The following is a 14,437-nucleotide window of genomic DNA, read 5'->3' as shown; positions in this document are numbered from 1 at the left end:
GCGAGGAGAAGCGTTTTGGTCGCTGACCCGGCTCATTGCTCCGTCCATCCTCGGTTGTTGTGGCACGGAGGTGGATCTGGGCAGGGCGTTGTGGTGCCGTTATGTTGGCGGGCCTTGGGGCCGGCGTCGCACCGCGGCTTGCTTGTACCAAAGCCAAACCCTCCGAACCAAATACGAGGCGCCGGTCTCGGCCTGGGGGTGATGAGCGCATTTTTGGTTGCGTTTTGTTCTTTGTGACTCGTGGAGGAGCTGCTCCCCACCTGGGGCCGGTTTGCTGTCAGCACCTCGGGGTGCTGCCGGTGGTGCTGCTCCCGCAGGGGCTTCGCTCCTTCACCCCCACTCAGTGCCGGGCTCGGCGGCCAACCCCTCCCCACTCACCCCCGATCCTCCGGCTTGAAAGAAAGTGTTAACCTTTCTGCACCGAATACCTCAGTTCGGAACCAGAGCTCACGAAACTTGAATAAAAAGGTCCTTCTGGGAGACCCTTTTCAGTATTCTACAGAGGAGAACTGGAAAATGAGACTTGTTTACATGGCCGTCGAGCCCGCGCTTGCCTCTTGCAGCTCGTTCCCGTTCCGGGAGGGATTTCGGCATCGCTTTGTCTCTCCGGCTCCTTGCTGCCGGCCATCGCCCTCCCGCCACGGGCTGGGAAAATGGGTCCAAAGTCCTGAGCCGTCGTCTTCAAGGGCTAACGCGCTCCCCCGGGCGCACGGCGCGGCCGAGCCGCCCGCCCGTGGCCGATGGCACCGGTGGCACCGAGCCGGGCCGAGCACGGCGGCGGCAGAGCTCGGGCTGCCGCGGGCCGGGTGCCGACGTCCCCTCCGCTCGCAGCTTTTTTCCTGTAGCCAGGGTGAGAGAATTCCTCAGAGCACACGGAGTTTGCTGCTTTTCCTTCTCCCCTCTCTTTTTTTTTTTTTTTTCTTCTGAGCGTTATTGTGGTTTTCATTTTTTTTTTTTTTTACGAGAAGAAACCCAATCTTTTTTTTTTTTTCTTTTTGCCTTCTTTCCGTGCTACAAGGCGTTACCTTTCACTCAACGCGACGACTAAAACTATGACGAGACAATCAATGTGATCTCCGTAAGGGCTTCTCCATTTCTTCTCTGCAGCACCATGCTTTCCGTACGCGTGTTCTTTGCTCTTGGCGAGGACTTTTTTCTCCCCTCCCCTTGTGTCTTATTAATAATAATAATAATGATGATGATGAGGAGGGAGTGAAATGAGGTTTCAGCAGCGCATCCGGGGTCTGGGAACACACGGGAGGGACACGGGGGGCGGGGGGGAAGTGCGGCCAGTTTCCTTGCAGGTACCAGTCTTGTTCTCCTTTAACGCTGTATTGTATACATTTGACAGCACAGCTTGACAATTTAAGTAATAATCAAAGTGTTTGGTAATAATGCATTATTTTGCTAAACGAGATTTGTGATGGTTTCCCTAGTGCATTGTAAAGAGGGATGGAGGGAAACTTCCGCTGCCCTGCCCGCCTCCCTCCCCAGCCTCGGCACTTGGTGCCCCCATGCCCGGCGCGGCAGCGGGGGCTCCCCCAGCCCCCCCACGGACCTTTATGCCAAAGTTGGACCATTCCCGCTTCGCGTTCTGTTCGGCGCCCGGCATCCGTTTGGTGTAGCTCTCACCAAGCAGCGACTTTTTTCGGCTCCCCCCCCCCCTAAAGCTGTTCATCTTGGTTTGGAATAAGCAGGCCCCGGACCACCCGTCCCTCTGTTCCCCCCCCCCAGAAGGAAGTTTCTCTCCGCCCCCTTGGTCCAAAGCACTTGCTTCAAGTAATAAGCACTTTTGTTAAAGCATGAGTCTGGATTCCCTTTAGCATCCCACGGGATAGAGAGCAGCAAGAGCGGAAGGGATAAGAGAGTGTCTTTGGTTTTATCTTTTAATTTTTAATTTAAAAAAAAAAAAAAAAAGAAGTTTGTTTCTAGGGAATGAATGAACAAAGGGAAGTTGTGTTTTGAGAGAGAAAAAAAAAAAAAAAAACAGCACAAATACATTTCAACTCAAAAGGTGTATTTGCACTGCCATTGCTAGACAAACGGGCTGCGAGAGCTGCGGTCCGACTGAGCCATATAAACTGCTGACAAACACTGAATGTAACCTCCTTGACGAGGGCAGTCCAGGGAAGCTACGATTGGCTTTATTCTTTGACGGGCACTTCAATGAGTTCAAAAATAACCTAACGATGATGAGGAGAAGGTTGGTGTTTTTGTTGTTGTTGCTGTTCCCGAGCTGCAGGCGAGTTGGATTTATTTTCTTTAGGAAGATGTAACAGCCCCGTCCCTCCTGCCCCGACCCAGTCCCCGACGAAGTCAGAGCCCTTGACCAAAAGCGAGATGCAGATGCGCAGTCCCTGGCCCCACCACCCACATCCCGGGGCTGGAATCTGGCAGATCTGAAAGTAGCACTAAAAACAAAGATAAATCTCCTAAAAGAAAAAAAAAAAAAAAAAAAAAGAAAAAATGAAAAAGAAAAAAAGAAAAAAAAAAAAAGGAACAAGTTCTGTTTGCTTTTTGAACACTCTGAGTGTCGTAGCGACTCCTGTGCATACCGCGGGCCCCTCGTGGTTCCCCCGAGCACGCGAGACAAAGTATTAGTCAGAACCGAGAAACCAAAACGAAGAACAAACCGCAAAGACCCAAGAAACAACCTTTTGGTTTGATTTTGTGTTGTGTGGCGGGGCTGGGAGGCTCCCCCCGTGCCCCCCGCAGCCTGAAAACGATTCGAGTTCCACGGCGAGGGCCCCCGGGGCTGCTCCTCTCCCCCCGCCACAGGGACCACAGGGAGGGGACCCCCAGGGTCCCCCCCCAGCCGTGAATGTCGGGTTCGACCCGTGCAGACTGCAAGCCCGCTCTCACCTTTGCCTTCAGTAAGAAACCAAAGGAAAAAAAAACAAAACAACCCCTTCCATTCGAAATACTGGCATGAGCACGTGGATTGTTCGGTTTGGGGTTTTTTTCTTTCTTTTTTTTTTTTTTTTTTTTCCTTCTTTCCTCTTTTGTTTCGTTTCGTTTCGTTTGTTTCTTTGTTTCTCTCCAAGGATGCAAGGAGCTGTTCAAACCTCTTCTCCCGGCTGACTTTTTTCTGGGCTCAGCAGCACCGGGCGCGTCTCGAAAGGAGCAAAAAAAAAACCCCCAGCAAGGACGAGCCCCCCCCGCCCGGGGCGACCCGTCGGCAGGAGCAGCCGCGCAGCGCGGGGTAACGTACGCCGCTGCTGGCGCGTGAGGCCGGGGGCACGGGGGGGGCTCCGGCCGGCTTCGAGTCGCGCCGCTCAGCCCAACGCCCTCGTGGTGCCGGAGCGGGGTCAGACCCGGCCCCAAATGGGGCGGGTGGGGAAGGGGGACGCGTCCCTGAGGACTTGAAGGCATCTGTAGCAAGCTCTGTGTCTTTACAATATCCTATGTGTAAATGCTGCACCTCTGTATATTATGCACATAAACATTTCTTTGAATACGATAGGACAGACCTCATCACCAGTCAGGTATAAACGACTCTTCCTCTTCTGTGTCTTGGTGTTCTCGCGTGCGTGTGCGTGCAGGTGGGTCGCGTGCGGACCCGTGTGTCTGGGCGATGTCTGAGCTCCCTTCCGATGCAAAGGAGAAGGAGGAAGGAAAAAAAAAAAAAAAGAGGAAAATAGCCTTACTTGATCCAGTCTTATCGGTATTGTTCGTCAACTTGAAAACAATAAAGTAAACGCATGGAAACCTCTGGCCCAGCTGGCGGTGCGTGACGGTGGATTTCCCTGATGCCGGTGTGCCGCGTCCCGGGGTGGGTTCGGCTCTGCCCCGTGCTGCCGGGCTCCTTCCCTCCTTTCTTATCTTCATTTTTTCCCTGCAGCCGTAAGGAGCGAGCTCCTGGTGGCCAGACCAAACCTGTGCTTTCTCTGCTGCTCCGTGCTCGGTTCCCGGGGGTCCTCGGAGCCCCGCGGTGAGGGGGGCACAGGCTGCGCCGTGCTGCTGCGGCCGGAGCCGTGAGGGGCTGTCTGTCCGTCCGTCTGTCCGTCTGGTCCTTGCCCCAGGAGCCTGGCCCAGGAGGTGGAGGCAGGCACGGACTGGGTCGGGGAGAGCCCGGTCGGTGCCTGGCTGGGGAGTGGGGCTGGGGGCACAGGGGGCCCCCCCGATCCCTCCCTGCTCCCCTTCCTTAGGCGGCGGGGAGGGGGCGGCCGGGGGTCTCGCTGCTGATGGCCTTGTTCTGTTCCTGAATTTTGCACTATGTGAGAAGTGGCCAGTTTGGGAAGGGGGGGTGGGGGGGTGCGGAGGCGCCCCAACAGAAAAGGAGAGCGGTGTCGGGGAGGGGGCTGGGAGGGCTGCGGAGTTTGGAGGGCATTAAAGCAAACGGCCCTGACCACTGGGCCTGAGAACCCTTTTTCCTACTTGAAGGTACTAACCAAAACGGCTGCTTTCACTGGATTTACGGACCCGCGCGTGCTGGGATGCAACCGGGGGCAGGCTGGGAGGTGCTTTGGAGGGGGCTGGTGCTTGGGGCCAGCTCTTGTCCTTCTCGGCCCCAAAAGGCTCTCGTGGCCCTGGTACGTGCTCCGTACAGCACTTGGCTCCAGCAATGGGGCTGGAGGTGATGCTTTGCTGCAGGGCCGCTCGCTGGCAGCTCCCTGGGCTCGGCCGTCCCGTGAGGGTTCCTGAGCCCTTGGTCCTTCCCTGGAGCCTGTGTTCCCCCTCCCAGACCCCCAAGGCAGCAGGGCAGCGGCTTTCCAGCTTCTTCCCAAACTCTTGGTGCCTGGGACCGCTCGGTAGGTGCCGCTGGCACCAGGCTGGGCTCTGCCCTGGGCTGGGACCGAGCGCATGCTCAGAGCGGCAAGCAGGAAGCTGGATTTTGGGCTGGATGCTGAGAAATGGTGGTTGTTAGCAGGAAGGGTCTGGTGGTGCTGCTGAGAGGGCTCCTGGCCCCAGCGCTGCCCAGCCTGGCCAGGGGATGTTGGGTGCGTGGATCCACGGGTCTCACTGGGGGCTCTCGTAGCGTTACGGATTTGTGAGTCCTCCAAGACCCCTTTCAGAATCCTTTTAAAGGCATCCGGTCAGTTTTCCCCTTTAGTTTTTCTCCTCAACGTACGTGGAAGGGAGTTTAGAAAGATTTGCTTCATTTCTCATCTGTCCTGCGTAAGGGAAGAGCTGGAGCCCTCGCTCCCCGCTGCAGCCAGCAGAGCCTCGCGGCCCCCCCGGGCTGTGCCATGCGGCCATCCCTCCGGGCACATTTTGGGGCCCTGCTGCTGCAGCACCTTGGCTGCTGCAACACCCTGCTGTGTGGCTCCTCTGCCCTTGGCTCGTCCGGGGTGACCGCAGTGGCATGGGGAGGTCTTGGGCGAGCCGGGCTCGCTCAGCATCTCCCTGCCAGGCCGCGGCTGTGCCAAACAGGGGGAGCGGGCGCTCGGTGGTGCCGCTCCCCAGACGTCTCCAAAGCAATAGAGCCCTCGGCAGGGGCTGAAGTCTGCCTGCAGGGTGAGCAGGGCCGGGGCTGGGCGTGCGCTGTGGCACCGGTGCGACCGCGTGGTCTGGTCGGCCGGGGGCTGCCCCCCACGCACAGCCCCTGGCGCTGGTTTTGGGGCTGCTTCGGAGACCTTCGTGGGGAGCTTGGGGTGTTGTTCCTGGGGAAGGGGCCTGGCTGCTCTGCGTGCCCGGGGGCACCCGCACTTTACAGATGCCCTGGAGCGAGATGAGCCTGGTGGGGGGCGCTCCCGTGTCCCCCGCTGGCTCCTGGCCGCGTCCCAGCACCGGCACCCTGCGCCTGGCTTGGGCTGCAGCGGGAAGAGGCAGCGCAGGGCGGGCAAAGTCTCTCCAGGCACGTTTGCGAGGTGGTTAGGGAACGCCGAGCTGTTTTAATTTGTGTCTTTCTGCACTGTTCACACCTACCTCTTGCAATAAGCGGGCTGGGGCGCACACCTGCAGAATCGCTTTCTTGCTCCGGGCCCCGCAGCCGGGAAGGCGCCGAGCGAGGGCGGGCGCTGCCCGCGTCCACGCCGGGCAAATCGCCTGCCCCAGCCCGGCGCTGCGTGCGCCTCGCTTGTAGCAGCTGCTCCATCTCCTCTGAAGGTACTTTTTACTTTAACTCCCCGGCTTTTTTTTTCCCCTCCAGTGCACTGAAATGTGGAACCTGCTGAGCAAAAACCAGCATGCAGCCGTGCTGCTGTTCGTCAGCAGCAGGGCCTCCGTTGGCAGTCATTCTTGCTGGGGACCCATAACGTGGATGCCTTTGTAACTTGGGCAGGGAGGGAGAGGTGAGGCTGGCAGCTCGAGGCGCCGCTGCCCTCGCTGGAGGGACGCTCCCGGTGCCCTCCAGGGTCCAGGCTTCTCCCCTCCCTCTGTAGGTGCTTCTTCCTTCGACCACTGGTTTAAAGCACAAACGCGTTGCCTGGCGGGGCCGGGCGGGCGGTGGGACCGGCTCTGCTCCCAGATGTGGCCCCGCGCGCCCGCCCCGCAGAGACCCGCCGCAAGTAGGGTAGAGTTTTGATGTGCAATTTAAAAATAGACAAAAATAATAATAATAATAATTTAAAAAGTATGAAATCCCCCCGGGGCTGTCACGGTGGCCTCGAGGTGCCGGGTGCCTTGGTGGGCAAACTCTGAGCCATGTCCCCTCGAGCTTGCTGGCTGCTCGCCCTTGTCCTGAGAGCAGGCGCCCCAGAGAGCCCCGAAATCAGTCCTGAGAAACGAAGCACTTGTCTCTGGGCAGAGGAAATCAGAGCGAGCAAGCAAAATCCTTTCTACTCGTGCAAGGGAAACACGAAGCCGTTCAACCCCCCCCCCTCCCCGCCCCGTCGTGGTTCTAGGGATCATTAGAGGATAGGTGGGAGATTGAGGAAATCAGCCCAGCAAGCCATCCGTCCCCGCAGCGCAGACGCTATCCTGTCGGCCTCGTCCTTACCCACGCGTGAGCCTAGTGAGCGGTTACTTTTGTCTCGGATGTTCCATACTTGTATTTTCAGAAATCCTGCATCACCTTTGGGAAGGGAGGGAGGGGGGGGGGGGAAAGAACTAAAAAGATATTAAAAAAAAAAAAAAAAGGAAAAAAAATAAAAGAAAAAGAAAAAAGCATTCAGACTTGATCTATTTTATACAATGTAAGCTGCGACCAAGTCCTGTTATTCATATTGTGGCTTTGAATCAATTATGTTTATTAAAATGCTATTGCTTCTACTCCCCCGCTCCTGTCTTCCTTCCTCCGGTACGGGCTGGGTCAGGGAGCTCAGGGTGGGGGAACGCGCTCGGCCTTGGCACCACAGCCGGGGGCCGAGCACCTCGGGGCCGCCCTGTGCTGGGCACCCCAGTCCCCAGGAGGGGCTGTGGGGCAGGGCTGAGCCCCCCCATCTCCTCCCGGTGGGTCCGAGGGGCTGGGGGCCGGCAGCACCGTGCCTGGAGACCCCCCAGGTCAGCTTCCAGGCGTTTCGGCTTTGCAAACTTCCAGGCTGGGGGACAGGACCATCGATCTCACGTGGAGGGGAGAAAGTCCAGTCCTGGGGGTGTGTTTCAGGGTCCCGCCAGCTCGGCCGCGCTTCTCCAGTTGGCAGGGTGGGGGCGAGCGGGGCCAAACCCCCCCAGTCAGGGCTGCAGCCAGGCACTGACGTGGCCCTCGGCCAGGGCGATGCCCAGCATGATGCCGCTGCCCAGCAGGAACCCCGCGTTCTGCAGGACGAAGTGGCCCCAGGTGCCCTCGCCAGGACCCCGCAGCACCTCGGGGAGCTGGGGGCAGAGCGGGGGCTCAGCGGGGCTGGGACATGGCCGGGCCCCGCTGCCCCCCTCCCCGGCTGCCCCCTCACCATGTCGGCCAGGGCCACGTAGAGGAAGGTGCCGGCGGTGACGGTGAGGATCCATGGGGTGAGGTGCGCCGCGCTCTGCCCCACGGCCGCCCCCACCGCCGCCCCCAGGCAGGAGAGCAGGGCCGAGAGCAGGTTGAGGAGCAGGAGGGTGCGCGGTGCCATGCCCGCCCGCAGCAGCACTGCCAGGTCGCCTGCGGCACGAGGAGGGTGGGTGGCAGGGCTGGGGAGCCGGGGAGGGGGTGCTGGGGGCCGGGGGGCAGGCACTTACCCAGCTCGTGGGGCAGCTCGTGGCAGAGCACGGCCAGCGCCGTGCTGAGGCCGCTGGAGAGGCTGTGGGAGAAGGAAGCACCTGCAGGGAGAGAGCACGTCCCCATGTGTCCTATGTCCCTGTGCACTGCTTTCCCTGTGCACCCCATGTCCCTGTGTACCTGTCCCCACGCATCCCTGTCCCCATGCATCCGTCCCCATGTACCTCATCCCCGTGCACCCCATGTCCTCCTTTTCCTGTGCACCCCTGTCCCCGTGCACCCAATGTCCCTATGCATCCCTGCCTCTCCTGTGCCGGTGTACCCCATGTCCCCATGCACGTTTGTCCCTGTACACTGCTTTTGTCTCTGTGCAACCCTTTCCCCATGCACCCCATGCCCCTGTACACCTCTGTCCCCGTGCACCCCATCTCCATGCACCCCCATCCCCGTGCACCCACGCCCTGGTGCTCCAGCAGCCCCGTGCTCTGTCCCCGTGCTGCTCACCGATGGCCAGCCCATCCGTCAGGTTGTGGATGCCGTCCCCCAGCACCACCATCCACACCAGGTCAGTGGCCCTGGGGCTGGGGGGCAGCGCGGGGCCGTGGGAGTGTCCGTGGGAGTGTCCGTGGGGGGGGCCGTGGGGTTTGGGCTCCAGCTCGGGGTCGGGGGCCGTCAGGCATCGCAGCTCAGCCCCTGCAGTGGGAGAAGCACGGGGTGGGTGCGGGGACCGGGTCCCTGGGTGCTGAAGAGGGTGAGGGGGGGTCCTTACCGCCGCGAGACGGGGCCAGGACCCCAGTGGCCGTGTCGGGGGCCTCTCCGGGGGGGCGTCGCTGGGGGAAGAGCGGAGGTGTCGGGAGCGAAGCCGGGACGTGGCTGCAGCCCCGTGCCCTTCTCGGCCCCCGTGGCTCTCACCGTGGCCTCGCGGCCGCGCCGCAGCATCCCCAGGAGGAGCTCCACCACGAAGAGCAGGTAGATGCCCCCCAGCACCGCCAGCCCCTGCAGCACCGCCGCGGCCCACGGCTCCCCTGGCGTCTCCTGGTGCCGCCCCTGGGCCTGGACACGGGGGGGGACGGGGCTCAGGGTACCCGCACGCCCCGGCCCGCGGTCCCACGCCACCCCGGGGGGGTACCTACGTGGGGCCAGAGGTGCAGCAGGGCGTCCCCGCAGAGCGTGCCCACGGCCAGCGCCACCAGGAAGGCCAGCAGCGAGCGGAAGAAGCCGCGGCTCAGCAGCGGGACGAAGCCGACGGCCAGGGCGGACGGCAGGCTGACGAAGGCGACGGCCAGGAGCCCCCAGCCCAGCGCTGCGGGAGGGGGGGGGGGGAGATGGGCACGGCCACGGCGTGGGCATGGGGATGTGGGGACGGGTGGATGCAGGGTGGGGGGGGACCCTGGGGGGTGTAGGGGTGGGGAGCCTAGGACTGGGAATGTGTAATGGGAAAATGGGGGGGTGGGGGTAGGAGGGGGGGCGGCTGGGGGTGCAGGGAGGGGGGCTGCAGGGAATGGGGATGGGGACCAGGGGATGGGGATGGGGATAGGGATGGGGACCAGGGGATGGGGACCAGGGGATGGAGGGAGCAGAGGTCAGGGGGAGCCAGGGCTCCGGATGCAGGAGGGGGGAGCCAGGGGATGGACAAAGCAGGGCTGGGGGGGGGCCAGGGAGGGGTTGGGGTTACCTGGCCACAGGCCCCCCCCCGGGGGAGGCAGCGTCACCTCATCGTGGTGCTGGATGCAGACGCGGCTGTCGATCTGGTAGAGCAGGGCCGGGCAGAGCAGCGTGAACTGCTCGGGCGTCAGCTGGGACACCGAGGCCAGCCCAAAATTCACCAGCAGCTGGGTCACGTTGAGGCACTGCGGGGTGTGTGTGTGGGGGATGCAGAACCCAGCGGTGAGCGGCTGGGGGGTTTGAGGGGGAAAGAAGCATCTCGGGGAGCAGCGGGGGCTCCCCGGGAGCAGCCCCCGGCCCCACTCACGTCATCGTGCGGGTGGTCGTAGCTGGAGTGGTCCAAGCCCAGCACCCTCCCCAGCAGGCTGAGGCCGGGCTGCTCCCACCGGGGTGGGACGGGGCCCCCGCTGCCCCCAGGGGCACCCCCGGGGCCGGGGGGCTCGGCGGCAGGCGGCGGCTCCGTGCGGGGGGGCTCGGGGCTGCGGGGAGCGGGCAGGGGGTGAGCCCCGGATCCAAAGAGGAGGGACGGGGTGGGGATGAAGGAGGCGAGGGGGTGTGGGGGGGTACCTGGGCGGGCGCCCCCCGGTTGCGGCACCGCCGCCGCCGTGCTCCCAGGCGGGGTGTCGGTGGCGATGCTTCTCCTCCTGCACCTCCAGCAGGTCGAGGTGGCTGACGTGGCCGTGGCCCAGCTCCTCGTGCTGGATCTGCACCACCTGCACGCGGCCCAGCCCCAGGCTGCCCAGCAGCCGCGCCAGCCCCTTGAAGGGCAGCGTGCCGTTGGCGCCGTACTGCCTGAAGAGCTGCTGCAGGTAGTAGCCCGACTCCTGCGCCGTGTCCGTGTCCGTGTCCGGCAGCGCCGACGGCCAAGGCTCCCCCCGGCCCCCCCGCAGCGCCAGCAGCCACAGGCAACCCACCAGCACCCGGCCGGGGCCCATTGGGGAGGGGGGGGGGGCAGGAGGCGGCGGGGCCGGATCCTGGGGGGTCCTGGGGGGTCCTAGGGGGGGGACAGGGCTGGAATCGGGGCTGGAATCGGGGCTGGAATCAGGGCGCTGCGCCACGGGGACGCGGTGCCCGCGATGCTCTGTGGAGAGGTGCCCCCCAAATCCCCCCCCCCAACGATGCTGCCTCCAGCCCCGGGACAGGCAGCACCCAGCCCTGCAGCCCCAGCCCCCTGGGGGGCTCCCCCCGCGTTCTCAGGGCTCAGTTTCCCCCCTGGGGACCCCCCCCCCGGACCCCACCTCCGCACCCTCTGCGCGCCCGTGGGGGCGGCTGGGAAGCAACAGGAGGCAGCAGGGGCACGGCTCGGGGCCACGCGTCCCCACATGGGGCTCAGGGCCATGGGATGGGGGCATTTTGCGGGGGGCAGCGAGCTGCCAGCCCTGTGCACACCCCCCTCCCATGGGGACGGACACCCCGGGATGGGGGTGACGGTGCTGGGGGGGGGGGACACCCGGTGCCACTTGTCCTTGAGGGAGGTTTTGCAACCAGGGCAGGTTTGTGCCGGGAGTTAATGTTTGACAGCACGGGGCGATAACGGCGGGGGGAGCTCGGCCGCCCCCCAGCAGGGCACGTGCCCCCCCCCCAAAAAAAAACAACCCACCCGTGTCCCCACCAGCACCCCCCACATGGCTCTGCCCCCTGCCCAGCTCCCACCCTGCTGCCAGGGAGGAGCCTCCTCCCCCCCCAAGCCCCCCGAGGGACAATTTGGGGAGGGGGGAACCACGGCGCAGGGATGGGGACACGGGGGGGGCACGGAGTGGGGGGGCCATGGGGCTCGTCCGCCCCTTCCAGCCAGGACTCACGGATGCCATGGGGGCAGGAAACCCCCCCCAGCTCTGGGACCTGGCACCCACCGCCCCCCCCCTGCAGCACGGGGTCCCATGGGTGCCCCCCCCCCCGCACCACCATGGGGCGCGTGGTCCCCAACCTTCCCCCCCCCTCGGCGAGGCCTCACCCTGCCGGGTGCTGCATGGGCTCAGCCCGGCCCCCCCCCAGCTGCCTTGGGGGGGTCTCGTCCTCCACCCCTGGGGCTCACCTGGTGTCGTGGAGTGTTTTTTTTTTTTGGGGGGGGCCGCACTGTGCCGACTGTGGGGGCCGGGGGACACGCGGCTGCCCGGCCCCCGTCCCCGTGCCGCGGTTGCGCCGTGTGCTGCGCCCAAACCGGGGGGGCCAACGGTCACCGGGCGCTGCACAGAACCAGCCCCGGGAGGGGCCGCGGGGGGGGAGGGCCCGAACGGGTGCCTGCCCCCCCCCACACACAGGGTGGGCGTCGCGGGCAGGGAGCAGGCGAGGCGCGGGCGTGAGCTCCACCTTTATTAACACCCCCAGCAGAGCCCCCAGATGGGGGGCAGCCGGGTGTGGGGGGGCGCAGGGCCGTGCCCCCCCCCGGGGGCTGCGGGTGGGAGCCCAGCGGCTCAGCCCCTCGTGCCCGGGACTCTGCACGTGGCCAGCCCGGGGCAGGGGTCCCCCGGTGAGTGGGGGCGGCCGCGTCCTCGCTCCGGTGGCTACCGGAGGCTGGGAGCCCCCGGGGGGGGGCAGGAGCTTGGGGGGGCCAGGACCCACGTCAGGGCCCACGGGTGGGGGTCCGGGGGGGTCCGGGCCCGTTATCTCTTGCCGCTCCTGCGCGTCTCTTTGCCGTTGCTGACGGGGCCGCTGGCGGTGCCGGGGTGTCCGGGCTGGCTGCGGGTGATGCGGCCGCTGGGGGGGTGCGCGGGGGCGCTGGGGGGGTGCGCGGGGCCCCCCGGGCTCAGCCCGTTCCCGTTCTGGCTGTCGGGGGCTGGAAGCAGAGCACGGAGGTTGGGGGGTGGGAAGGGAATTGGGGAGGTGGGGAGGGAATTGGGGGGTGCTGATGGCCAGGGGGGGTGCACCCCCGGGGGGGCTGCGCTGCCCTACCTGGGGGTGCGGCGGGGGGGCCCTGGCTGCTCTGCGCGGCGGCTGGACTGGAGCTCTCGTTCTGGGCCTGCGGGGATGGAGACGGGGCTGTGCTGGAGCCTGGGGGGCGGCCGGGCCGGGGGTGGTCCCCCCAAACATCCCTGGCCTCCCCCAAACATTCCCGGCCCCCCCCAAACACCCCTGCCCCCCCCCCAAAATCCCCAAGCCCAACTCACGCCTTTGCTCTGCGACTGCTGCGCCACGTACTCGGGGTTGGGCTCGCTGAAGTTGGGCACCTCGGAGTACACCATGCAGAACCTGCGGGCACGGGGGGGGGGGCAGTGAGACCCCCGCAACCCCCCCATGACCCCCCAGCTCCCCAACCACCCCCCCACCCCCCAAATCCCCTCCTTACTCTCCGATCTTCTGCAGGTCGCCGCCGCGCCCCGTGTACAGCGTCAGGCAGCCCTTGAACACCGAGGCGTAGCTGCGGGGACGGGGCCGTGAGGGGTGTGTTTATGGGGGGGGGGCACAGACAGGACCCCCCCCAGTCCCCCCCCAACCCCGTCCCGTACCCCTTGGTGAGGCGGATGATGTCCCCGGGCTGGATGAGGTTCCCGACGTCGTCCCACACCGAGATGTTGATGCTGCCGGTCTTGTCGGCCACCTTACACGTCCGCACCTCGTGCCCGTCCTTCGTCTTCGTCACCCGGCCTAGGGGGGGGCACCGGTCACCGGGTGGAGGGGGTGTGGGGGTCTCCGGGGGGGTCCCCGGTCCGTAACCCACGCCCCCCTCCAAACCTGTCTCCAGCACGATGAAGATGAGGTTGAGGTTCTTCAGCCCCGGTTTGATGTCCTTCACGAACGTCTCGGCGCTCATGGTGCCGGCGGGGGCCCTGCGGGGACGGGGGAGTCACCGGGGGGGGCACCGGGAGGGGAACATCGGGGATGGGGGGGCCATGGACCGGGAGGGGGTAAATGGGGGAGGTACCGGGGGGACAGGGGGGCACCGGGGATGGGGACGGGAGGAGGGGAGGCACCGGGGGGGCACCGGATTGGGAACACCGGGGGGGGCACCGGGGGTGGGGGCATGGACCGGGGGGAGGTAAATGGGGGAGGTACCGGGCAGATGGGGGGGGGCACCGGGGATGGGGGGGGGATCTGGGAGGTTGGAGGGGCACCGGGGATGGGCACGGGGCACCGGGGGGGGCCGCAGTGGGGTGAGGGGGGGCACCGGGGAGGTGGCACCGGGGATGGGGACGTCGGGATGGGGCGGGGGGGGAGGGGGGGGGGGACACCGAGGGGGCGGCACCGGGGATGGGGCCGTGGGGAGGGCACCGGGGGGCTGGGGGGGTACCGGGGATGGGGCCGGGGGGGGGTGCGGGAGGATGGGGGGGCACCGGGGATGGGCACGGGGCACCGGGGGGGCGGCAGCGGGGATGGGGACGTGGGGATGGGGCTGGGGGGGCACCGGGGGCACCGGGGGGGTACCGGGGATGGGGCGGTGGGGCCGGCCCCGCGGCCACGGGGGGGGCACCGGGAGCAGCAGCGGGACCCCGGGGCCCCTCGGGCGCCGTAACCGGGGCCGGGCCCCCCCCGGGGCGGCGCTGCCGGGATGGGACCGGCCCCGCCCCTCCCCCTCCCGCCTCTCCCCCCCCGCCCCGCCGCCGGGGGGCGCTCGCGCCCCGCCCCCGCCCCCGCCGGCCGCCGACCTGCCCGAGCGCCGCCGCCGCGGGCATTCCCGGAAGTGAGCGGCCGCCACCGCCGGCAGCCAATCAGCGCGCGGGAGGCGGGGGACGGCGCGCGAGGCCAGCGAATGGCGAGGCGGAGGGGGCGGGACTGAGGGCGGGGCGATGCATCAAACCCCGCCCCCTCCCCGCC

The 14,437-nt window shown here is 65.6% G+C and overlaps 2 protein-coding genes across 3 annotated transcripts; both read right to left on the bottom strand.

The window, feature by feature from the left end:
* Positions 1 to 7,554: 7,554 nt before the first annotated feature.
* SLC39A5 (solute carrier family 39 member 5) lies at positions 7,555 to 10,620 on the bottom strand. The gene is made up of 9 exons (XM_032204718.1): positions 10,253 to 10,620; positions 9,993 to 10,164; positions 9,696 to 9,870; positions 9,154 to 9,323; positions 8,890 to 9,073; positions 8,525 to 8,713; positions 8,041 to 8,121; positions 7,773 to 7,963; positions 7,555 to 7,695 (listed from the first exon to the last, which is right to left on the bottom strand). The coding sequence occupies exons 1-9, from the start codon at positions 10,618 to 10,620 to the stop codon at positions 7,555 to 7,557; spliced, it is 1,671 nt and encodes a 556-aa protein (XP_032060609.1).
* A 1,359-nt stretch (positions 10,621 to 11,979) lies between these two features.
* On the bottom strand, positions 11,980 to 14,322 carry NABP2 (nucleic acid binding protein 2). 2 transcript variants are annotated; one of them, XM_032204819.1, is made up of 7 exons: positions 14,269 to 14,322; positions 13,358 to 13,452; positions 13,132 to 13,270; positions 12,972 to 13,043; positions 12,793 to 12,874; positions 12,578 to 12,644; positions 11,980 to 12,461 (listed from the first exon to the last, which is right to left on the bottom strand). In XM_032204819.1, the coding sequence occupies exons 2-7, from the start codon at positions 13,434 to 13,436 to the stop codon at positions 12,289 to 12,291; spliced, it is 612 nt and encodes a 203-aa protein (XP_032060710.1). In that variant the 5' UTR covers positions 13,437 to 13,452; positions 14,269 to 14,322; the 3' UTR covers positions 11,980 to 12,288. The 2 variants fall into 2 exon arrangements, with proteins under 2 accessions (XP_032060710.1, XP_032060711.1); XM_032204820.1 differs by lacking the exon at positions 14,269 to 14,322 and adding an exon at positions 14,048 to 14,172.
* Between the last annotated feature and the right edge of the window lie 115 nt (positions 14,323 to 14,437).

This window comes from Aythya fuligula, chromosome 29 (genome assembly GCF_009819795.1).
Source record: "Aythya fuligula isolate bAytFul2 chromosome 29, bAytFul2.pri, whole genome shotgun sequence".
In the NCBI taxonomy this organism is placed as follows: Eukaryota; Metazoa; Chordata; class Aves; order Anseriformes; family Anatidae; genus Aythya; species Aythya fuligula.
The sequence above is the reverse complement of the archived record's forward strand: the minus strand, read 5'-3'. Positions and strand labels throughout refer to the sequence as shown.

Bases quoted from the DNA above. Each gene is read 5' to 3' on its own strand.
- SLC39A5 (XM_032204718.1), bottom strand. From the start codon at position 10,620: ATGGGCCCCGGCCGGGTGCTGGTGGGTTGCCTGTGGCTGCTGGCGCTG. The intron at 10,165-10,252 runs GTACCCCCCCAC...CGCTCCCCGCAG, and splicing joins ACCGGGGGGCGCCCGCCCAG to CCCCGAGCCCCCCCGCACGG. The intron at 8,122-8,524 runs GTGAGCAGCACG...CTCTCCCTGCAG, and splicing joins GACGGATGGGCTGGCCATCG to GTGCTTCCTTCTCCCACAGC.
- NABP2 (XM_032204819.1), bottom strand. From the start codon at position 13,436: ATGAGCGCCGAGACGTTCGTGAAGGACATCAAACCGGGGCTGAAGAAC. The intron at 13,271-13,357 runs GTTTGGAGGGGG...GCCCCCCCCTAG, and splicing joins CTTCATCGTGCTGGAGACAG to GCCGGGTGACGAAGACGAAG. The intron at 12,875-12,971 runs GTAAGGAGGGGA...CCGTGCCCGCAG, and splicing joins GACCTGCAGAAGATCGGAGA to GTTCTGCATGGTGTACTCCG.